Genomic DNA, 21,490 nt, shown 5'->3' on the forward strand with positions numbered 1-21,490 from the left:
CTCTGGCTCAGAGCGACTCTGTGTAGGGTCTCCAAAGCTGTCCCTGGAGCAGACAGCCTCGTTTTTTCTCCTGAGGAGCAGCTAGTGGATTTGAACCACCTACCTTGTGGTTAGCATCCCAACCCGTATTCTACCTCACCACCACATCTCTGTGCCACCTGCCTTCCACCCCCCCAAAGCAAATCCACAGCCATTGACGTGGGCTCACAGCGACCGTGTACCCCCAGGAACGACTCGCTCTTGTGTTTTCCCCTGACAACATCTTACTAATTCGTTACTTGGAAGCAGAGGACATAATGATCCCTTAGAAGAGGCCAAACCGGTGCCCACGGAATAAAGAGTGAGCACCCACCCCATGTAAGGATGAACAGGCGTTACATTGAGGTGCACACACGTTTTCTTGGGTCGCTGCCCTGTTTTATTTTTTGAAGGGTATGATGAGAAGATTTCCAGGTGAGCTCGGATTGCTTAGTGCCAGGAATTCCGTGGCCGCTTTCCTGTCAGCACAGGTGCCGTCCCCATAGTTAGCCTTAGTCTTCCATGCATCTTGGGATGTCTTCCAAAGACAGCCCCGTCTTCCAGATGTCCTTTCCAGAATGTTCACTATGGTTGTGGGACTCAGTGAGTTTAACTCTTTGGCTGCCAGTGGGCTTTGGCCGACCGCCCCCTTTTCAGGGAACAAACCAAAGCTCAGCACTCCCCAGCTGCAGACTGTTAGCCCACAGCCTATCATGGTAAAGTACAGCGTCTGCTTTTACCACGCGGCCCCACGTTGCCCCCAGCCTTGCCCTCCAGGGCGTGGCCTTGCTGGCGTTGGAACACACTGAGAGTCCTTGCCCCGAGGCCGTCCCAGGATGCCTCGGAGCGAGTCTCTGACCCCAACCCGCTTTTCGCCCATTGCAGACCAGCAACGGAGGTGGGAGTCTGAGCGACTACTCGTCCTCTGTCCCCTCCACCCCGAGTACCAGCCAGAAGGAGCTGCGCATTGAGGTCCCTCCCACCACCAACACGCCCACGCCCGTCCGTAAGCAGTCCAAGCGCCGGTCCAACCTCTTCACCGTGAGTGTCCCCGGAGGGAGAGCCCTGTGTGCTGGCCGCCGCCTCGGCCAGGCCGGCCCGGTGCCGGTTGTAGAACCCAGATGAGATCAGTGGGCGCGGCCGGGTTTCTGGGCTCTGAGATTGCCGGCAAGGCTGGGATGCCAAGGGTTAGGAGCAGGGGGTGGGTAGGGGGTGGGTCTGTGCTGGGGCCTCTTGGAGCCTTTGGCTGCCCTGCAGTCATCCCCCTGGCTCCCCTGGGGGAAGGCTTGTCACACCTCTGAATTCAGGGACCACTCTGAGGAGGTTACATCGGCCGAGGGTCCTGTGTGTGTGTGTGTGTGTGTGTGTGTGTGTGTGTGTGTGTGTGTGTGTGTGTGAGTGCTGGCAGGAAGTAAGAAGGGCCCAGAAATGAACATCTCGTGTCTGTCTGGGCACAGAGACCTATGTTGTGCCCTCTCACACCCCACACGTCTCTGCCTGGAAGGCCCTCCACTAGGGTTTTCTTTGGGGCCTTGTGTGAAGCACATGGGTGCCATAGAGCAGACCTCTAGGCTCACCGCCGTGAGCTTGGAATCCGAGATGGGGCACACCAGGGGAATGGCTTCCAGAAGACCCCTGAACCACAGAGAAGCAGGAAACCCGGCTACCCTGCCGGTGCCCTGGGTCTAGCAGACATCACCAATCAATCCTAGAGCATGCCAGGCTGCTGTCGCTGTCACCAGACTGCACTGATCCATGAGAGGAGTGCCCTGCTCCTGGGACCCCCTGGTTCCTTGCTGCCAGTGTCCTTTGAAATGGTGTTCATGTGCCCGGAGCCTTGACACACCCCCTGGCATGGAGTGAGTCGATGCCACTCAGGCCAGCCCGCATGGGCAGAGGAGAGCTGCCTCTGCAGGGTTGCTGAGGCAACAGGTCTTAATGGGAGCAGAAGCCTCGTCTCTTCTCAGAGGAACACCTGACAGGTTTGAATTGCTGGCCTTGTGGTTAGCAGCCCGCATCTGAAACCCCACCCCCCCACCCCCCGCCTGCACCACTGAGACACCTGTGCCATGAAACACACCTGCTTTGAAGCCAGGCTCTCACCTGGGGCAGACATGGGCATTAGGGCCATACAAGGAAGAGGGTTGTCTTCACAGCAACCTGATCTGGCCGAGAGGTCGGTGGGGGCCTGTTTCATACACCATTTGATGTCTTGTGTGGCCACCTGCTGCCTTGGCTATGGGGACTGCCCGTATCCTCCGAGCTGGGCTGAGGAAGACCCTATGGGGTCCCAGGGGACCTCACGTCCCTGACACTGTGTGTGACTGCTCCATCCCCGGCTCATCTCTGTCACGCGGTAGCCTCTCTCTCGGGGCTGACCATTTCTGCCGGGGCCCCAGCCTGCCCCTCTTCAGCTTGGGGAATCGCCGGCACCATGTTGGTGTTCTGATCTAGGTCCCAGCGTTGAGGTGAACCAGTCAGGAGAAGGCACGCCCTGGCTCTCAGCCCCCTGTGACCTCTTAGAGCTAGGCACAGCCCTAGGGGAGGGGTGGGCTTGTCGTGAAGACTGAGCGGCGTGGGTGAGTCAGGGCTGTACTTGCCCTTCACTGGCAGGTTATGCCAATGCCCGCCATGGTGTCCAGCTGTTACAGTGCCACGGATCATCTGATGGTAGATTGGGAGATAGTCTTCCAGTTTCTGCAGAATCCTGCTGATCAGCCGTGTGCTTGTTTTTCTGAGAACAGAATGGGTCTGCTGGGAGTGGGGTGCCCTCATAGGTTCCGCGGGCAGCTGCCCTCACCTCTGAGGTCGCTTCCTGGGCCTTGTCGGGTGCCTCGCAGTCTCAGTCTCAGCCCAGGTCGGGCGCTTGCTTCCCCTCAGAGCAAGCTGCATGTGAACCCGAGACCCGGTTCAGAATGCCGGGGGAGTGAGCAATGAGAAGGACTAGCAGGCAGAGGGCAAGATGGCTCATTGGTGACCAGGGACAGGTCTTCACATGTCTGTCACTCTGAGAAAGGAAGACAGTTGGCCTCACATGGGCACCCAAAGGCCACCCAAGCATCTGACTCCAGTTCTGGTCCCGAGGAAAGAAAGGAAGGAGGAGCCAGCAGTACCAGTCAGTACCAGGGAGTGCTCTGCTGGAAGGCCCTGCTGTCCGTAAGGGCAGCCCTCGATCGGGAGTGTGTCTGACAGGTGTATCCTGAGCCCCTCCTGCTGAGCATGTCAGACAGCCCAGTCGGCTGTCTGAGGAGAGTGCTGTAAACCTGAAGAAGCAGTCTGAGCCTGGGTTTGTGGGAGCTCAGGTTGCCCAGGTGGACCCAAAGGGGGGCAGGGACTCCACACAGTGAGGCATATAGGAGGCAGGATGGTATGGGACCTTTTGCTCTCCCAACCACAGTAGGCATGCACACATACATCCACATGCGTGCACCCGAGTAGATACATGGGTACACATCGTGCTCACATACAGATGTGCGTGCACACAGAAACTGTCAGTGTGTCTATGCCGACTCACAGCGAGCCTATAGGACAGAGTAGAACTGCCCCCGTGGGTCTCTGAGAATGCCACTTGTGAGGGGAGTAGAAAGCACTGTCTTTCTCCCGAGGAGCAGCTGGTGGTTTCGAACTGCTGACCCTGTGCAGGTATCCATAAAGACTCCAGGAAGACGCAGCCAACTGGGGTGGGCAGGACAAGTCTCAGGAGGCTGTGCCATCTTGCCACTGCGCTGACCAGATATGATCCTCTCCTACACTGCACCCCAGTCCACGGCTCCCGTGATTCAGCGCACAGCCTGTGAGCCCTTGCTTGGCCTCCGGATGTCGGAAGCACCTGCTGATGGACCGCGGAGGACACGTGGCCCTTCGAAGCAGGACTACTGCCTGGCCCTGGGTGACAGTGGCAGCAGGCATCTGAGGTCATACCTGTGAGGACCCCTGAGGGAGGTGCCCCTGGAATGGACAGCTCAGCTTGCCAACTGGTCCGAGCTAAAGAATGCGACCGTGAAGAGCATAACGGGTGTGAGGGTTTGATGCTGGAGCTCCGGGAGAGACCTAAGTCCACTAGGTGTCAGCGTCACCCAGGGATCGACGGGAAGGAGGCGCGCTGTGGTGGGAAGGACAATCCCCCGTCACCCAGGGATCGACGGGAAGGAAACAGTCGCCCTAGAAAGGCCCTTCTTCCTGTTGCCGGTTGGAGCCTGGTTCTGCGATGTGGCTTTAATGGCCAAAGGACGTTCTTGCCGTGAGAAGGTTCTCAGCCCAGTGCAGATGCAGGGTGGGCCACACAGTCTCAGCGGATTAAAACCCAAGCCGCCTGGGCTTGGCTTGGCCACCTTCCCGGGGTAGCGAGTCATAACGAGGCCGGGGTGAGTGGAGGCTTGGGTAATTGCCCATCCTCTTTCAAAGGCCATGCTTAGAGATGGTGTCATGGTGGGGAGGGGTCCCCACCCCATCCTACATCTGATTTCGTCTATTTACTTGAAGCGTCATGATTTTCAGACACTGAGGGGAAAACAAGCAGACCTATAAAAACCCCCCTCCATGAAAATGCTAGGTCCACGGGGCCCCTGGTTGGGCGTGTGCTCTCCATGTGCTCCCCTGAGGCTCGGGCCCCCCATGGGTGTGATGTTTCCACATAGGAATCGCAGACAGGAGTTATCCGAGCCTTCCCAAGCACTTGGCTGTCTGCGGCTCTCACCCTCCCCCCCCCCCCCCCCCCCCCCCCCCCCCCATCTCCTGAAATAAGCAAGTTCACGGCCTCCACGCACCCCACCCCACCCCAGGAACCCTTGAAATGGGCATGGCTTTTCTCCTGTACGTTTGTAAAACCGAGCCCTTTGTACCCACGACCTGTGCCTGGCCCGTCTTCACGCATTAGGGGTGAAGCCCTTTCTAGGACACGTCTTGTGCCCTCTAGTGTCCACACTGCCCAGCGGGGCCAGCTTATGCAGTGGCCGACTTGGGTTTGGGGAGACTCTCACTCAGCTCACGGCCACTGGGTGTCAGCACAAGGTGGCCAAGGCCAGGGTTGGGAAAGGACTGGGCTGCCTGTGGGGAGCGGGAAGCAAGGGCCCTGCACAGGGTCCTTGGTGACAAAGCAGGCTGCTGTTGGGGAGGAGGGACGCTTGGGGACACTGCTCACCTCCAAGCGGGTCCTGATGGCGCTGTGGCTGTGGGACTTCGTTCACCATTGGGAGAGAAGCACACGGTGGAGGGGCGGTGTCGGCAGGCAGTGGATGGAGGCGGTCCATCTCCCCTCTGCCGGCCGGCTGTGTGACGGTGATGCTAAACCAGCGCACCTTCAGTGGTGGCATGGCCGCTCCTTCATCTGCAGCCAGCGCTGCCAGGCAGGAAGCTGAGCGCAGTCATGTTGACCTGTGTCCTGGGTGCAGGTGGCCACTCTGCCGCTAACTGCCTCACAGCCCGCTGAACAGCAGTGGGAGATGACAGCATGCTGGTCCCCCCCAGTGGACTGTGCACTGCAGAGCCTCCCGGGGATGCGGTCCAGTCCTGAGGTCGGGCTGCACCTCTCTGGGCATCTGAGGCAGCCAGAAACGAACTGTGAGTCTGAGAAGGAGCCTGCCCCCTGCATCCTTCTTCCCCACAGCAGCTGTGCTCACTCCTTGAAATTCCAGTCCCTGAACACACGCGCGCGCGCGCAGGTGCCCCTCCTACTGCTGCCAGGAGACTCCTCTCTCATGCTCGCTGGCCCGGCTTGGCAGGACCCTGTCGCTTTCCTTTCTGAGTCTGCGAGCCACGTGGAGCTGAACTCCCTGTCCTTTGGGTTCTGAGGGCTCTGCAGGAACCCGGTGGCCCGCTTCTTCCCGTTTTCTGTGCATGGAAACCCTGGAAACAGCCCCACCCCCCACCCTCCCTCCAGAACAGCAAGGGGCGGGAGCAGCTGGGCGCTGCCTTAAGGGGCGTGTTCATTTTCCTGTGGGTTTTTCCCGTTCCCCTTCTCCTCGAGTTTGTTTTGCTAATTATTCTGATTAATCCAAGAATAATGAAGATGGATTTTCCGGTGTCGGAGTTCAGGATTTGGGAAGTGCCGGGGGTTGGAGGTGCTGTGGGGGTTCACGGGCTGGTGCTGTGCACTGGGGGCTCCGCGGCTCGTTTGCTTTTTACGGGGTCTGCAGAGGAGGTGAGCTGGGAGCCCACACAAGCCCAAACACCAGACCTAACCCACTGCCACTGTGCCCCCTATGACACACAGCAACCCCGGTCAGAGACTGCTCACCATCAAGGCAGCCGGCCCTTCCTCTGTCTCCCGAGGAGCACCCGGTGGGCTTGAACCGCTGACCTTGCTCAGGGCTTTTTGCTCTCCTCCTGGGACCTAGTGACATACAAGCAAGTCCGCCCATGGTTGACACACCGGGATGCAGGTGTGCCGGCATGGATGCTGTTCAGGTGACCCTGCTAAGCCCAGAAAGCCCATGGCAGGACACAAAGTGACTCAGTCCCCTTTGCAGGCCAGGTACAGGGCGGTCCCCTTAGGAGAGCCCACAGACTCACCGAGGACTTCGAATCTGACAGTCGGGCTCATCACAGGCCAGGTTCCCCGTGAGCTAAGATTTTGGGGAGCAGGCCTCAGGGAGCCCCTGTTGGCTCATTGCGCCTGTGCAGGTCGACACAGAGGGAGCCCCCCATCCCTAGGGAGACTCATGGCCAGAAACAGCTGCTGTAGCCCAAGGGGGCAGCCTCCGATACCTCCGTCTTCTAGAGCTTGCTCTGTGCGTGTTCCTTTCATCTCCTGCCAGGGGTGGCCGGTGCACGCTCACTGGTTCCTAGATGCCACCCTGGTAGTCCCCGGGGGCCTGGTGTCCGTCACGGGAGCCTCTCTCCTGGCCCGCTCCACTCATTCCCCACTCCTCTCCGGAAATGCCACATCCACCCGCCGGCCCTGGAGGTGGTCCTGCCCCATGACACTGCCCCTTTAAGTATTCCAGTGGAGGGGGGTGGGCGATCAGTGGTCTCCCTCTCTCACTCGGAGGGTGGGTTCATTAGCTTTCCGTGGCGGTGCCGGACACCACAAAGTAGAGTCATTTCATACATCATCCGAGATTTGAAAAGCCCAGGAAAATGTTTCTCCATTTTCAATATTGCGTGAGTAATGTCCCCATTGGAAAGTAATGGAGTGAAGTTGTCAGTTGTCGGTGGTGTGGTTATTAAGGAGGACGAGTCTCCGATCTTTCTCTCCTAATAAAATAAATCTGTCAGAAAATCATTGTGCTCACACTTCCGCCTGCCCATCCTGGGTGAAGACGGTCCCTCTGAGTCCTGCTGCTCAGGTGTGCTGTACGGAGTGCTCCCAGGGGCCCCCTGCTTAGAAGCGGCCACTTTTCCCATGACCAGCCGTCCAGACACCTCACACCTCGCACAGGACCCCTGGGTGGCAGCAACCGGCTGCTGCTCTTCCTCATGCTGCCGGCATTTTGGCAACAAATTTCCAACTTTCCTCTCTGATGCCGGGCGTGCAAGGGCTGTGTGTGTGTGTGTGTGTGTGTGTGTGTGTGTCTTGCTCACTCGCTCCCTCATCTGCCTTGGACTTTGCTATTTCCTCGCCATCCAAAAGCAATAAGAGGCAGCATTAATGTGCGCGGGTGCGCATCAGAGGTGCCCGGTTAATGGCACAGCTGAGCAGTTAATGGGGTTTTTCAGATCATTCCGACGTTAATTAGAAGATCGCCCTCTCTCCACCCGCATCTCCCAATTGGCGCGGAGAGCGGGCTTCTCTCCTTGGCCATCCAAGCCATGAAGCTCCGGGCTCACCTTTCAGCCGGGCATCCCTGCCCTCTCTGGTCCATCAAGTCCGAGTAATTGAATTCTGAACTCGGCGACAGAGAGAACCAAGGTGTAATTCTGCAGTGGAGAAAGGGGAGCAGGAGGAGGGGAAAATTGGGGGCGGTCTCTTGCCGTAGGACTGCTCAGCACCCTGCCTCAGGGGACCTAAGGGTGTTTTCACGGGGGTCCCAGAAACCGTGCATGCCCGCGGCTGTGGCCTGGCCCAGCCTGTGAGCCAGACCTAACTTTCCCTTTGCTTTGCAGTCTCGGAAGGGCAGCGACCCAGACAAAGAGAAGAAAGGCCTGGAGAGCCGTGCGGACAGCATCGGGAGTGGACGAGCCATCCCAATTAAGCAGGTACACACGAGCGTGTGTGTGTGTTTCTGGCTTTTATTTTATTTAATTTCCCTGCTCCGGTAGCGGGAGACACAGCTCCTGCACAGGCCCGTTGGGTGTTTGATGTGCACTGTTGGTGACTGTGAGGCCGTTCACTTGACATCAATTAGGAGAGGTCCCGTGTGTATTAAAATAGGATCATTAGCATAAGAAGAGGACATGTGACCACAGACCTAATGAAGTGCGGTGTGCCGGCCGCATATGGAGTGCGTCCCAGAGATGAGCTGGCTTCACGGGCTGCCTTTGTCACTCGGCTTTGATTGGGCCAAGGACCGCCAGGCGGCGGGGGGAGCGCGGCTCGGTGGCACACGGGCCCCTTGTGATCAGAGGCCCGGCCCGACGTGGCCCTAATTTGCTCTCACAGACGGTCATCTGAACGCCGACACAGGCTGGCCGGGGACAGTGAGGCAATTAGTTGCCATAATCATAGCTCGTGTATCAGCTGCGTGCTCGTGTTTGTAATTTGCTAATGAAGGAATTGTAACTTTGATTAGGTTCAGTTTCATTTAGACCTTATTATCTAAAGGAACATTTACAGCTGTAATGGGGGGCCTTAATTAAACTTCCTCATTACACAACAGGACTTGAATTCAAGCATTTGTTTTGGCCTCTGCTGCTCGCCGCTGAGCGAGAGGGAGCTCGCCATTAGCCTGTAACCGGGTACCAAATGGCAGGGGCTCTCCGGTGAAGCCGCCGGCTGCTGGATGGCTCCCATGGCCAGGCAGGCAGAGTCCGACTCCCATCGTTGAGTTGGTGAGAGGTGGGCTGCCGGCCTCCACCCCACCAACACATTCTGGTGTTGCTCCCTCTTCTATGGGTGCCGGGTGGGTTTAGAAACCCGCGTAGATGCTAGAGAGGAAGCGGCGTCTGTAGGCAGAGGGAGCAACGTGCCACCGTTTGAAACCAGTGGGGATGCAGCACCCAAGTCTGGGAGATGTGAGAGAACGGCCTGGGTCATGCAGACTGGCCTGTTGCAGTTTCCCTGCGAGCCTGAGACTGGTACATAAGGCGGGCTGCACAGCAACGTGTGTGCGTGCATGCATGTGTGCAGCTGCTCTGATCTCAGCTCTCGGTCCACTCGGCCAGGAGGAGGGGAGGAGCCGGTGAGTGGCAAGTTCGGATGCTGGCTAGTGGGTGTGCATACGCGCTCCGCCTTGGCTGTGGGGGCACGCTGCCCTTCAGAACCGCCTTCTTGACTCCGGAGGACAGGCAGGCAATCCCAGGCTGTGTCGCCCGACACACAAACACAACCACCACCACCCAAGTTAAGAACCAGCCCCCGTAAAGCCTAGTTTGTTAATCTACCACCGCACCCCTACTCCCACCCCACCCCTGCCCTGTGTGCAGAGGAGCAATGGGGCTGCTTTGTGACGTACATCCAAATGGTCCTGCGATGGTTTTCCCGTGGCACTGTTGTTGTGTTAAAGGTCTGGTGTATCTAGAAGCGTGACGTTCTTTATACTTAGGAAAATGCACACTGTATATGGCATTCATCAAAGACGCGTTGAGCCCCCTGACTGCGCTCAGCTGCAGCTGTGAAAGCCGGCGACTCTCCTGCCTTCTTGCAGAAGCTGCCCCAATGCTCCTCGGCTCCACCCCCAGGGTGCGACCAGGCCCAGCATGGAACTGTCCCCGACACCATCTGCAGTGGGCAGAGGCCAGTCCCAGTGAAGACTGAGCTGGGAATTGTGGGTTCGCTGACCAGGAATACGCAGAGTGGTCCATAGAAATATAAGCCCTCACTTGGTTTACTGAGGGTAATGGGCAGGGGCTGTTCAGTAGCTGCCCCCACTCTGATTCATGCCCCCCCCCCCAGTGTGACCTCACTCCAGACGGAAGACCCCTTCCCAACATCCCCCATCTCCTCAGTCACACTGCATGCCCCCCACATTCCAGAGGCAGGGCTTTCCAAGCTTAAGCAGGTCCTGACTTCTCAGCCACTCTCCTACCCTGAGCCCTAACCCCATACCTGAGCCTCACCCCCACACTGCTTCACACCTATCCTGAGACCTAAAGCCTTATCTGAGTCCTGGTCCCACACCTGAGTCCCGCCCCCACATGGCCACGCCTGTACATCGAGTCCCGCCCCCACATGCCACGCTCCTGCGCTGAGCACTGGCCCCACACCTGAGTCACTGCCCCAGGCCACACTGGTGCCCTTACACCCCACTTCCATTCTAGCTCCCTTGACCTCCCCTTCCTCCCCAGCCCGCCTCCGGGAGTCAGGCCCACCCCCGCCACACCCCAGCTCATGGTTCTCAGCCTGCAGCGCGCTCCCCTCCGCCGTGGGTGTGCCTACTCCTGTGTCAGCCCTCCGCATCAGTGACCTGGGCGGGGCGCCCCTCGCCCCTGGAAACACGAGCAAGAAGAGGTGCAGGGCTGGGCGGAGCCTCTCTGCGTGTGGGGAGCAAGAGGGTCTTTGGGAGGGGAGGAGCCTGTGAGGACCCCCTGTCCGGGGCACCCAGAGGCCGCTAAGGCCTGGCCGTCGAGTAAACGCACAACCGAGTGCTGAGTGGTTGTGAAGCAGGAGCCCCTGGGCGGCACGCGTGACCCCTCTAGCTGAAAGGTGGGTGGGGCACGGCTGGGAGAAATGCTTGCAACCCCTGGGAAACGGCCGCCCTGTCCCGGTGGAGCGCAGTCCCGCTCACATCCACTGGGGGCGCCATGAGCCAGCATCCCCACTACAGGGCTTTGGGCTTCTTGTCTTCTAAGTGTCCCTTTTGACCCTCACACCTGCTGCCCTTGAATGTCTGCGACATCCCTGTTTTCACAAGACCCAGGGAGAGGGTCTCCGGCCCTGAGCTGACTGTGTACTGTTGAGAAGCAATCGCCAAACATTCTAAGCGAGATACGTGAGTCCCACCACAGACTTCCCAGGCTGACCTTGGCCTGCCCTGACTTTCTACCTGCCAGGCAGAAAGGGGGGGTTCTCAGGGGCAGACATGCATGGTTTGTGCCCAACTCGGCTCCTCAGGGCCTCCGGGGCCAGGTGAGGGTCGTGCTGTGGGGACCGGCCAGGGTTTTGATCACTGCAAAGCCCCCTGCTTTGCTTCTCCGACTTGGGTCTCAGGTGTTTTTGCAGGTGAGCCGTGTGCTTCGGGGTCCGCGGTGCCGTGTCCCGGCCCTAACAAGCTTCCCTGCCAACGGAGGTGCCTCATTCAGAACAGCACCTCTTTTCTGGGCCCATGGCTTCATTTTTCATGGGGTGGGGGGGTTGTCCCAGGCCCCCCTCGCCTTTCTGTTCTGTCTGGGGAGCGTGGCCCAGGGGGGTGCGATGACTTGGGCCCGACAAGGTGAGGTTTGTGTGGATACAAATGAAAAGGCGGGCCCCGCGCGCACGGGGCCAGCGGAGCGGAGCGGGCTGGTCATGTATGAATTTTTCATTGCTGTGGAGAGTTGTACATACATAATCTCTTGATTGCGGTGGGAGTTGGGGAGTTCCTGGGGTGTCATTTGCATAAATCTTGTTAAGTCAATGGCAGTTAATGAAGTACAAATGAGCCAGGAGAAGGTGACATGGAAATCGTGGGTGGCAGATGGGAGGTCTGTTTGGGGGACAGCAGCTGCGAGCGCTCCTTTCCCCCTCTGCTCCCGCTTTTAATCTCTATATTTGAGCTCCAGCACCCACTCCCTGCACTCTGCAGCCACTTGACCCTGTGCCTGCCCGCCCCAGGCCCCCCCAGCGCTCACTCTGCCAGCAGGACCCACATGGCTTGGACAACCCCCTCCTGTCAATGCGGCTCCTAAAGCACACAGTTCATTGCATGTGCTCTGCCCACAACCCTGAGTTGCCCTAGTGGCCCCACTCTGGGTAGAGCTCCCTCCAACTACCAGGCAGAAGGCCAGTGTGTCCAACCCCCTGCCACCGCTCTGAGGGAGAAAGAGGAGGCTGTCTGCTCCCATAAGGGTGCATAGCCTCAGAAACCCAGGGGGCCGGTCCTGCCCTGTCCTAGAGGGTTGCTTGGGCTGGAATGGACAGGACAGCAGTGGGTTGCAACCTTGAAGCATTCTCTCTACTATTTCTATGAGAGCATGGGTGGGGTGGGGGGCACATCAATTAAGCTGCTCACTGCATTTCTCCCACCGGAAGCTGCTGAGAGTAAAATGCTTTCTGCTTTGTTCTGCTTCCGGCTGGTGCCCTCCTTACTCTGACTCCCTTAAATGCCCGGGGGGAACTCTTCACGCCATCTCTGCTCCCCACTCCGGGAGTGTGGAGGCCAGAGAGTGAGCGCGGCTGGCAGGCAGGAGACATGTGTGTGCAAGTAGATCCAGAGGATGCCTCTTGCCACACCTTCTGCCCTTGCCTTATTGTTGTTGTCAGGTGCTTTCGAGTCTGCTCTGACTCACAGCGACCCCGTGGACCACAGAGCTAAACATCTCACGGTCCTGCGCCCGCTGCCTGATTTTTGTATGTCTGATCCCATCGTTGCAGCCCCTGTGTCCTTCCATCCTATCCAGGGCCTTCCTTTTCCCATTGACCCTCCACACTAGCAAACTTGACGCCCTTCTCCAGGGATCTGGTCTCCTGACAACATGTCCAAAGCATGTGAGACCGTCTGGCCACCCTTGCCTCTAAGGGGCATTCTGGGGACTGTGTTGGACAGCGTGAACTGCACCACAGGGCTCAGAAAGAGATCAATGTTTACGGAAACTAACTACCTCGTTTTTCTCCCCCAGAGCAGCTATCAGGCCTGGCAATTCCCATAATGGGGACCACCCTGGATACCCGCAGCTCATGTGTGTTTTTCTAAACTTTAGGGACAGCGTCCTTTCTTGAGCAGACTAACCCTGAGCAGCAGGGCTTCTCCCTGAAATATGGGGAGACCATCCCCAAGCCTTCAGCCCTGCTTGAGCCCAAGGGTGGACTGTTTGAAGCCAGGCAAGCTGAAAGTCCCTGGGCAGTCTCAACACAGCCGGCCTGCTGCCGGCTATTGACCCAGCTGCCTGTCCTTGGGGCCAGGACGCAGGGATAGAAGCCACCTAGCTGCCCCTGAAAAGGCAAGTGCCACTTTGCCAGCTGCTGGGCCTTCCAGTCCTTCCATGGAGGAAGCCAACCCCCCGATGTCTTCTCTCAGGAATACAGTAGGACATGTCCTGTAACCCCAGGGTGCCCCAGTGATGGCCTATCACTGGGAGCCATCAGGGTGAATTGCACTCTGAATGACACCATGCCACCCCGCAGCACCAGCCATAGGGTCGCTGAGATTGCCAGGGCTTTCTGCTGGTGAGCAACTGCTGGGTTTGAACCCCTGGCCCCACTAGGATTCCCTTTTTAGGATGGAGGCACCCAAGTGCCTTGCCAGACCAAAGAGAAGCTGAGGTAAGCAGAGCACTGCCTGAAAAGACACTGGGTGCCCATGTGGCAAATTGGCCCTGCCCGGGCATGGAGGGCCCCTCCCTCTCCCCAGTAATAGCTCTTTGACCGGCAGGGACCCCCATGCTCAGGGTTCTCATGACCACACTTGGGGTGAATGAGGCTCACTGCATGCAGTGCCTGCTGGGCCCCATGCACACCTGGCTCCTCAGGTCAAGGGCGGTCATTAATGGACGGGCACATGGGCGTGTCACGGTGCCCTGGGCTCCTGGACCGTCATCCGGTCGCTGGACAAACAATTCCAGAGAGCAGAGGTTCTGGGCCTGCGTTCATGCGCATTCGCCTTCTCAGCCTCGGGGCGCCCCTGGCTTCCCTCCCTGTCCCTCTGAGCTGAGCTGGCTGATGGCTTACGGGCTCTTCGCTCCCTGATGTGGCCACCGCACAAAGACCCAGAACTCCAAATCCAAACCCTTTACTGCACTCGCCCACTCAGAACTGGCCCTGTGGGTGTCCCAGCCTGTGACTCCTATGGGGGTAGAAAACCTCGTCGTCTTCCCGCTGAGCGGCCCTGGCCTAGCCCATGTCACCGCCACAACCAGAAACAAACTCCGTCATCGGGTTGATTCTGACTCATAGCGACCCTGTAGGACAGGGTAGGCCTGCTCCTGGGTGGGTTCCCAGCCTGTAACTCATGACAGGAGTAGAAAGCCTCGTCTTTCTGCCTTGAGAATGGCTGGTGGTTTTGAACTGCTGACCTTGCAGTGAGCAGCCCAATTGCACCCCCAGGACTCCTCCCGTTTGGCCTCAGCACCATCTTTTCACTGTCCGGCTGGGAAGCTGTTGAAAAGAATGGGGAGGGTCTGGGAGCATGTGAGGAGGAGGAGGAAGTCCCATCGGACCTCGGGCTTCCAGATGCTGTAGCACTCGGCGCTGGGACCGGCTGGACCAGGAGGCATCGGGTTAAGATGATCCTGAGATGCCCTGGTGGCGTAGTGGTAACATCACAGGGTTATTAGTTCAAATCCACCAGCTGCTCCTCATGGAAAGGACGAGGCTTTCTGCTCCTGTAGAGTTACAGTCTGGGAAACCCTAGGGTAAGGTGACCAGATGTCCCGCTTTTTAACTATTTTTCCCACGTCCCATGGTGTTTTTTAAAAGTCCCGATTTTTTGAAAGAATGCACGACAAGCTAGGGTATATGGTTTTCGGCTGCCATGTGGCTATTCCAACAGGATATGAGTTTGATCAGTGGTGTCCCACTTCAATGGTGTTAAAATCTGGTCACCTTACCGTAGGGGCAGTTCTACCCTGTCCTCTAGACTCGCTAGGAGTCAGAAGGGACGAGCTGGCAGTGAGTTTGAGATTTTCATTCTTAGTCTGAGTGCGGGTTCGGGGCTGGTATCAGAGCTCCCCAAAGGGTCTCTTATGACCTTGTCCTTAAAGCTCCACATTGCGGGGTGAACACAATCCCTGTGAGCTCCCAGAGCTTTAACCCGTACCGAAGGCGGAGGCATCTCAAAATGAGAGCTCACGCGTCCGAGGCGTCCTGGGGAAGAGCCGTTTTCCCCGCGCTGGTTGACGCCCCCTCATCTTGTTGGAGTTTGCCTTTGTCCTGATGAATCCTGAAGTATTTGCTTTGAACCTAATTTCACATTGGAGCCAATCAGTGCGCCACACAGACACGGCTCCTCTCCTGCGCACGATGTGGGGGTGGGGATGTGAAGTGGCTGGCAAACCCCTGAGGCTGGCGAGACCCCAATATTACTGTCGTTGAGGAGAGCTGCCTGCCAGCTAGCCCTGGACATCTGATGGCTCCCTCCCTGCGAATACCACCCAGGCCGGGCCATCTCCCTGATAGGTGACGACCCACAGGGTGACTGTAGGATAGGATGCCATAAAACGCCCACGGTGGGTTTCAGGACAGTAAGTCTTGAACGGGAGTAGACGGCCTTTTCTTTGTCCTGAGGAGCGGCTGGTGGCTGTGGACTGCCTTGGCTGCCCAATGCTGAATCCACTGTGCCACCAGTACCCTGTTCTCTAAACACAACTCTGTCTGATGTACAGCAAGCCCAAACCAAGCCAGGCTCCCTGCTATAGAATCCCATTCTGGGACCCTACCAGGACCCTACAGGACGGAGCAGAACTGGTTACTTACAGAAGCAGACTGCCTCTCCGTTCACCCACAGAGCAGCTGGTGGGTTTGAACCACCGACCTTTAACAAGTATAATGTCCTTCTCCAGGGACGCGTCTCTCGCCTCCAGTTTTGCTGTGACCAGCCTGCTGAAAGCTCCCTCTGGGGGTGATGAGACACACACACCCACACACACCACCACCACCACCACCAGGAGCCACTTCGGAGCCACAGTGTCAGCTCCAGGGGGCTTCAGCTGGTGGCATCCCATTCCATGGTGCGCTGCCAGGCACCCGGAACCCTCGCCCCCCCCAGCCCCATCCCATTTCAGCAGAATCCCGCCCATTGGCTTCTCCATCAGTTGTTTGTAATTGGAGTATCTGGAATTCACTGCGGTTTTAATTAGTTGATTACTAGTTCTTTAAAATGTCTCCGGCTCGCTGTGGGCCTTGCAAATGGGTAACTGGTAGCTACCAACATAATTAAATATCGCAGAGTGCTCGGCTGCGGCCGCACTGGACTGTGAAGAAATAACACCGCGCAGCCAATCACAGGGAGACCCTCGGAAGCTCATTTACCGCGTCGGCGTGTGCGGGCGCCCCGTCACCGCAATGCTTATTGCAGGAGAAATTAAAGGCACGATTTTGTGCTAAGAGGCAATATAGAAATTACTTCCTGAATTACTCGTTAATTGATTTGGTAATCCCCCAGGGTCTGCAGGCTCGCCCTCCACCACCACCCCCCACCGACCCCGCCTTCCTGTTGTTGCTGCTGTTGGTTGACACTTTCCCTGGCAGTGAGAGTATTTCCCACACTTCCATCAGCCCTGCCCGCACCCTCCAGACACGCTCTGGGCACCCACCACACCGCCTTCCCTGCATACCGCGTGGTTTATTTTACTGTGTACCTTCCCCAGGGACAGCGTTGTGGGGGTGCTCGCCCAGGTGGCCCGGGCCACGGAGTCCTTGCCATGAGGAGGGAGGAAGCTTTTTATCCATCTCCCATTTGCAGGTTTCCATGCACCCCTCTCCCCTCGCCGCGCTCCCCCCCACACACACACACACACTGCTTCCGCTTCTTTTCCTCATGGCAGCCCTCCTCTTGTGACCCACCCTGTGGTCTGCTGTGGCATGGTTCATGGCAGTCTTACTGCCCGTGGCTCAGCAGGACTGGCCCTCCGAGGTGGCCGTTGGTGCAGGCGGGCAGTGGCGGCCAGGAAGTCCTGAAGGGGACTGGGACCTGGCCTCTTCCTGCAGGTTTTCTGTGGCTGGCAGTAAGCCACGGGGGTGGACAAGGAAGGGAGCCGCGTGGGGGTGTCGTGGTGTTGTGTCTGGTAGTCTCTGGCCTGTCCAGGGATCAGGGAGGGAGCTGACCTTATGGCACCAGTCAGTGCTACTGGCATGGAGGCAGGTGCTGCCCTCATCCTGAGAAGAGCCTTCGGGGGCAGCAGGGAGGTGACCTGCACTTCTTGGAGGCTCTTGTGAGGTGCCGTCCAGTCAGTGTCGAGCTGAAGCAACCTGGTGCACAACAGAACAACGTGCTGCCTGGTCCTTTGCCGTCCTCACTTGCGTTACCACATTCGAGCTCACCACTGCAGCCGCCATGTCCATCCATCGCGTCCAGGGCCTTCCTCTTCCGCTGCCCCTCCACTTGACCACGCACGATGTCCTTCTCCAAGGACTGGTCTCTCCTGACAACATGTCCAAAGCACGTGAGACCAAGTCTGGCCACCCTTGCCTCCACGCAGCACTCTGGCCGCACTTCTTCCAAGACAGTGGTTTGTTCTCTGGGAAGTCGTGGTACTTTGATGTTCTTTGCCGGCACCACAATTTACATACATCGATTCTTCTTCGCTGTTCCTTATTCAGTGTCCAGCTCTCACATGCACATGAGGCAGTTGAAAGTACCATGGCTTGATCTGGTGCACCTTAGTCCTGAAAGCAGCATCCTTGCTTTTCAGTCCTCTAAAGAGATCTGTGCAGATTTATCCCGTGCAAGGTGTCTGTGTTAGTTTGGGTAAACTGGAGAAACAAATGTATAGAGAACTCGTGTGTAAGAAAGAGCTTTTATATATAAGAGCAATTGAATATTGAGAAAACATCCCAGTCCAATCTAAATCAAGTCCATAAGTCTGATAATAGCCCATATGTCCAATGCCAGTCTATAAATTCCTCTTCAGACTCATCCAACACATGCTTTGACACCAAATGCAGGAAGATCACAGGCCAGTGGGTGGGAATTCTTGTGGATCCAGAGGCGGTGTAAGCATCTCAGCACTGGCAGGGGTCTCCACATGACTTCTCTAGTTCCCAGGGCTCTGGCTGCATCAGGGTAGCCTCATGTGGCTTCTCATCAGAAATGTCTTGCAGGGAGAGACTGTGTCTCCTGCCTGCAAAGAGGAAATACAGGAGTTCCCAGAATCCTCAGGAGAAGGCCATGTCCACCCAGAGGCCTCATTGGCTATGATCTGATGGACAGGCTAGACTCCACCTCCACACTCTTAATCCTCACGTTGACACCAGATTAACCACCACAGTGTCCTTTGATCCTCTTTTTTTGTTTCTTTGTTTTTTAAGTCCCCCCTCCCCCTTTTGGGCCTCTTGACTGCTGCTTCCATGAGGCCTGATTGTGAATCCCAGCAAGACAAAATCCTTGACCGCTTCAAGCGGTCCTCTGCTTACCATGATGGCACCTACTGGTCCAGTTGTGAGGACCTTCGTTTGCTTGATGTTGATCTGCAGCCCACCCTGCAGCAGCCACGGTCTTCATCCGTCCGTGTTTCAGGCAGGCCCTTCTCCCGTTGTTCAGCAAGCCAGTGTGTCACCTGCCAGCCGCAGGTGGCGAATAAGCCTTCCTCCCATGCCGGTGCCACACTCTTCTCCACATAGTCCAGCTTCCCACCATCCAGGTGGTCTAGGTCTGGTGCTCCAGAAAGGTGTGCACAGAGTTCCTGCCGCAGGCGGCGGTCCCTGTCTGCATCGCCCCGCCTACGAGCACTGTGAGGGACTGGTGTTTATACAGAGAGGGAGAAGCTTTGGAACAACACCCCCTGGGCTCCCAAACAGATCAACACAAGCCCACTGCCATCGCCTTGATACAGACTCAGGGACCCCACGGCATGTGTCAGGGCATCACTGTGCCCCAGAGGGGGGTTTCTGGGCCTCATCTTCACAGAAGCAGATCACCAGGTCTTTCCTCCATGGCTGGCTCACGCTGCCCGACCGTGAGCTCAGTAGCCAGACACAAATGGTCAGCACCACCAGCACCCTCGCCCCAGCTCCGCTGGCCCTTCCTTGGGACATAGCTCTGCAGGGGGCATGCATCTGCTTTTTGTTTGGTTTCTCTTGAAGGGACAGCAGCAAGGTGACCACTGGGCCTGGAGGAGGAAGAGGTAGGTACCTGGTCAGCTTTGGGACCCTGGCCTCTGCAGGCAACAGGACACGTGTCCCTTTGAGAGATTAGCAGGACGCCGAGACCAAGAGTTCTTTTTAAACATGGGTGTGTTTTGCCTTCCGCTCTTGAAATAAACCTTCCGTTTTAAATATCTTTTCTGTTATTTACCAATTAAAACCCCGCGCTGCCATCCAGTCAATTCTGACTCCTCGCAGTTCTACAGGACAGAGTAGGGCTCCCCTGTGAGTTTCTGAAGGTGTAAATCTTTACAGGGGCAGAAAGCCTCATTTTCGTACCTTGGAGGGCTGGTGGTTTCAAACTACCGGCCTTGCTGTTAGCAACTCAGCATGTAACCCCTGAGCCACCAGGGCCTCGGTCTTGCAGCTACTTAGGCTTCAATTCTCTGCGTGAAATTGGCACTCGCCCAGGGCCCTCCCGGCTTCCATAGTGGCTCCCAGTATACGGAAGCCCTTCACAGAACCCAGGTATGCAGGACCCTGGTGTGACAGTCCCCGGGGATAGGTTTCAGGACACATGTCCTGCGGGACCAGGCTTAGAGGGCCAGAGTGGTCGCCAGGGACTGGGACTGGCGCCCAGGGTGACAGAAGCCACTGCAGTATTGTCCCCTCGCTCTCCCTGCCCTTTGATGACTGCTGCCGCAAACACTTGTTCTCATCTCCTGTAACAGCTCGGGGTGAGTGGGTGGCATCTGGCCACTTGAAAGGGCCTCCCGGTGGCTCTAGGAGCACCAACATAGCAGACCGCCCCCAGTGGACACAGACGGGAGGAAGCAGGTGCCTGCCGACCGCATGCCTCCCTGGTTGCAGAGGGAGAGGAAGCTAATGGTCCCGGAGAAGTCGCATTAATTAATTCAGGGTCGTGTGGCATGGCCAACTGCTGCCCATGAGTTCCACGCTGTAAGAAAGTTGAATTGGCGGTCGTTCTGTGACCAGTATATTTACAAGATGACAGATGGTGAAGGTGCTGGGGCTGCTGACATCCCAACAAACACCTCATGGGCGTGGGTTCCTTGTTTGGGGGTGTTAGGCGCATCCTCTCCCGGGACATCTCAGCTGATTGGTCGGAGAACTTGCTTAGTGCTCCGGGTCTACCTCCTAGCTGGTAATGAAGTGCCAGAACTGAAATCTCGGGGGCAGCTCTAAGCTTTAAGCTCACTGGTTGGTCCTCTGCCCGCTTGGGGCACCAGGAGGAGGGGAGGAGAGTCGGGAAGAAGAGAAAACAATGTGTGACCAGTTGCCTCCTTTGCTAGGATGGTGCCCGGCAACCAGGTCTGAACATTTTGATCCATCGTTCCTGATAGAGACGGGAGAGGGCGGGTGGTGGTGGAATGCAGAACAGGATTTCCGTCTTCCATGGCCTCGCCACGTTCCCGAGCCATGAAAGGGGGAAACTCCTTGCCATCAAGTCAATGCTGACTCACAGCGACCCTGAAGAACAGGGTAGAGCCACCTCTGGGTTTCTGAGACTGTAACTCTGTACAGGGACAGAGAGCTTCATCTTTCTCAGGAGGAGTGGCTGGTGGTTTCAAACTATTGATGTTCCAGTTAACAGCCCAAGGCATAAGGTGGAAGGTGGAGGGGGTATACGAACCCCTGAAATAACATCCTAAGATCACCTTTAACCTTTGTACCAAAATATCCCCCAGAGCCCTCCACAGGCAGACAGCAGCTTGGTTTAACTCGCACGAGATCTGCCTGGAGCCACAGGCTCGGGTAGAACATTCTCTCCTGGGCTCATGCTGACAGCAGCAGCTGGAAAGATTAGATGGGCGCCTTGGGGGTCAGTGAGTTCATGCTAATTTGGGGGACTGCCCCAGGAAAGGTGAGAATTGTAGCTTTGCTGGGAATGGAGCCCCACAGCCTGCCACCTGTGCGCCATGGCGTGGCCGTGGTCCTCATTGAGAGCAGCTGGCAGGCTGGGGTAGTGCCAGTGGCTGGGGAGGAGTCGCTGTAAAACTGTGTTTCGGGAAGGGCCGCCTGGCTAATTGAACACACTGGGGTGGGTGGTGGGGCAGTCATGAGATTGTTGGACCCGTGTTGGGTGGACATGAGGCCTAGGGTGGGGTGCGGGGACGCTCTCTGTCCTGGCGAAAAGCTATATTTAGAGTTGAAGATCGTGGGACTTGACAGAAATATGACAGAAGCCCCCAAGAATGACCGGTGAGGATATAGGACCCTGTAGCCGGTTGTCACATGGCCTTTTACTCAGGGTGAGGCCACGTGTGTCTGTGTGTATATCCATGTGTGTTTGTGGGTAGACTAGAGAAACATTCATAGACACCCATGTATGTATAGGAAAGAGCTTTATATAAAAGAGTAATTGTACATTAAGAAAACATCCCAGCCCAGTCTAGACCAAGCATAAGTCCGATATTAGCCTGTATGTCCAGTAACCAGTCAGCAAATTCTTCAGACTCAGGCAACACAAGCAATAATGCC

The 21,490-nt window shown here is 57.1% G+C and overlaps 1 protein-coding gene across 5 annotated transcripts in view; it reads left to right on the forward strand.

The window, feature by feature from the left end:
• The window catches only part of AGAP1 (ArfGAP with GTPase domain, ankyrin repeat and PH domain 1), a 416,730-nt gene that overhangs the window by 173,337 nt on the left and 221,903 nt on the right, over window positions 1–21,490 (forward strand). For all 5 annotated transcript variants that reach the window (XM_045295022.1, XM_045295029.1, XM_045295039.1 and 2 more), the window contains 2 exons: window positions 904–1,059; window positions 8,062–8,154. In XM_045295022.1, the coding sequence (XP_045150957.1) occupies window positions 904–1,059; window positions 8,062–8,154 (249 nt within the window). The remainder of the gene's footprint in view (window positions 1–903; window positions 1,060–8,061; window positions 8,155–21,490) is intronic.

The sequence above is a fragment of the Echinops telfairi genome, unplaced genomic scaffold (genome assembly GCF_000313985.2).
Source record: "Echinops telfairi isolate 266 unplaced genomic scaffold, ASM31398v2 ScPeMD7_3;HRSCAF=10, whole genome shotgun sequence".
Taxonomy (NCBI): domain Eukaryota; kingdom Metazoa; phylum Chordata; class Mammalia; order Afrosoricida; family Tenrecidae; genus Echinops; species Echinops telfairi.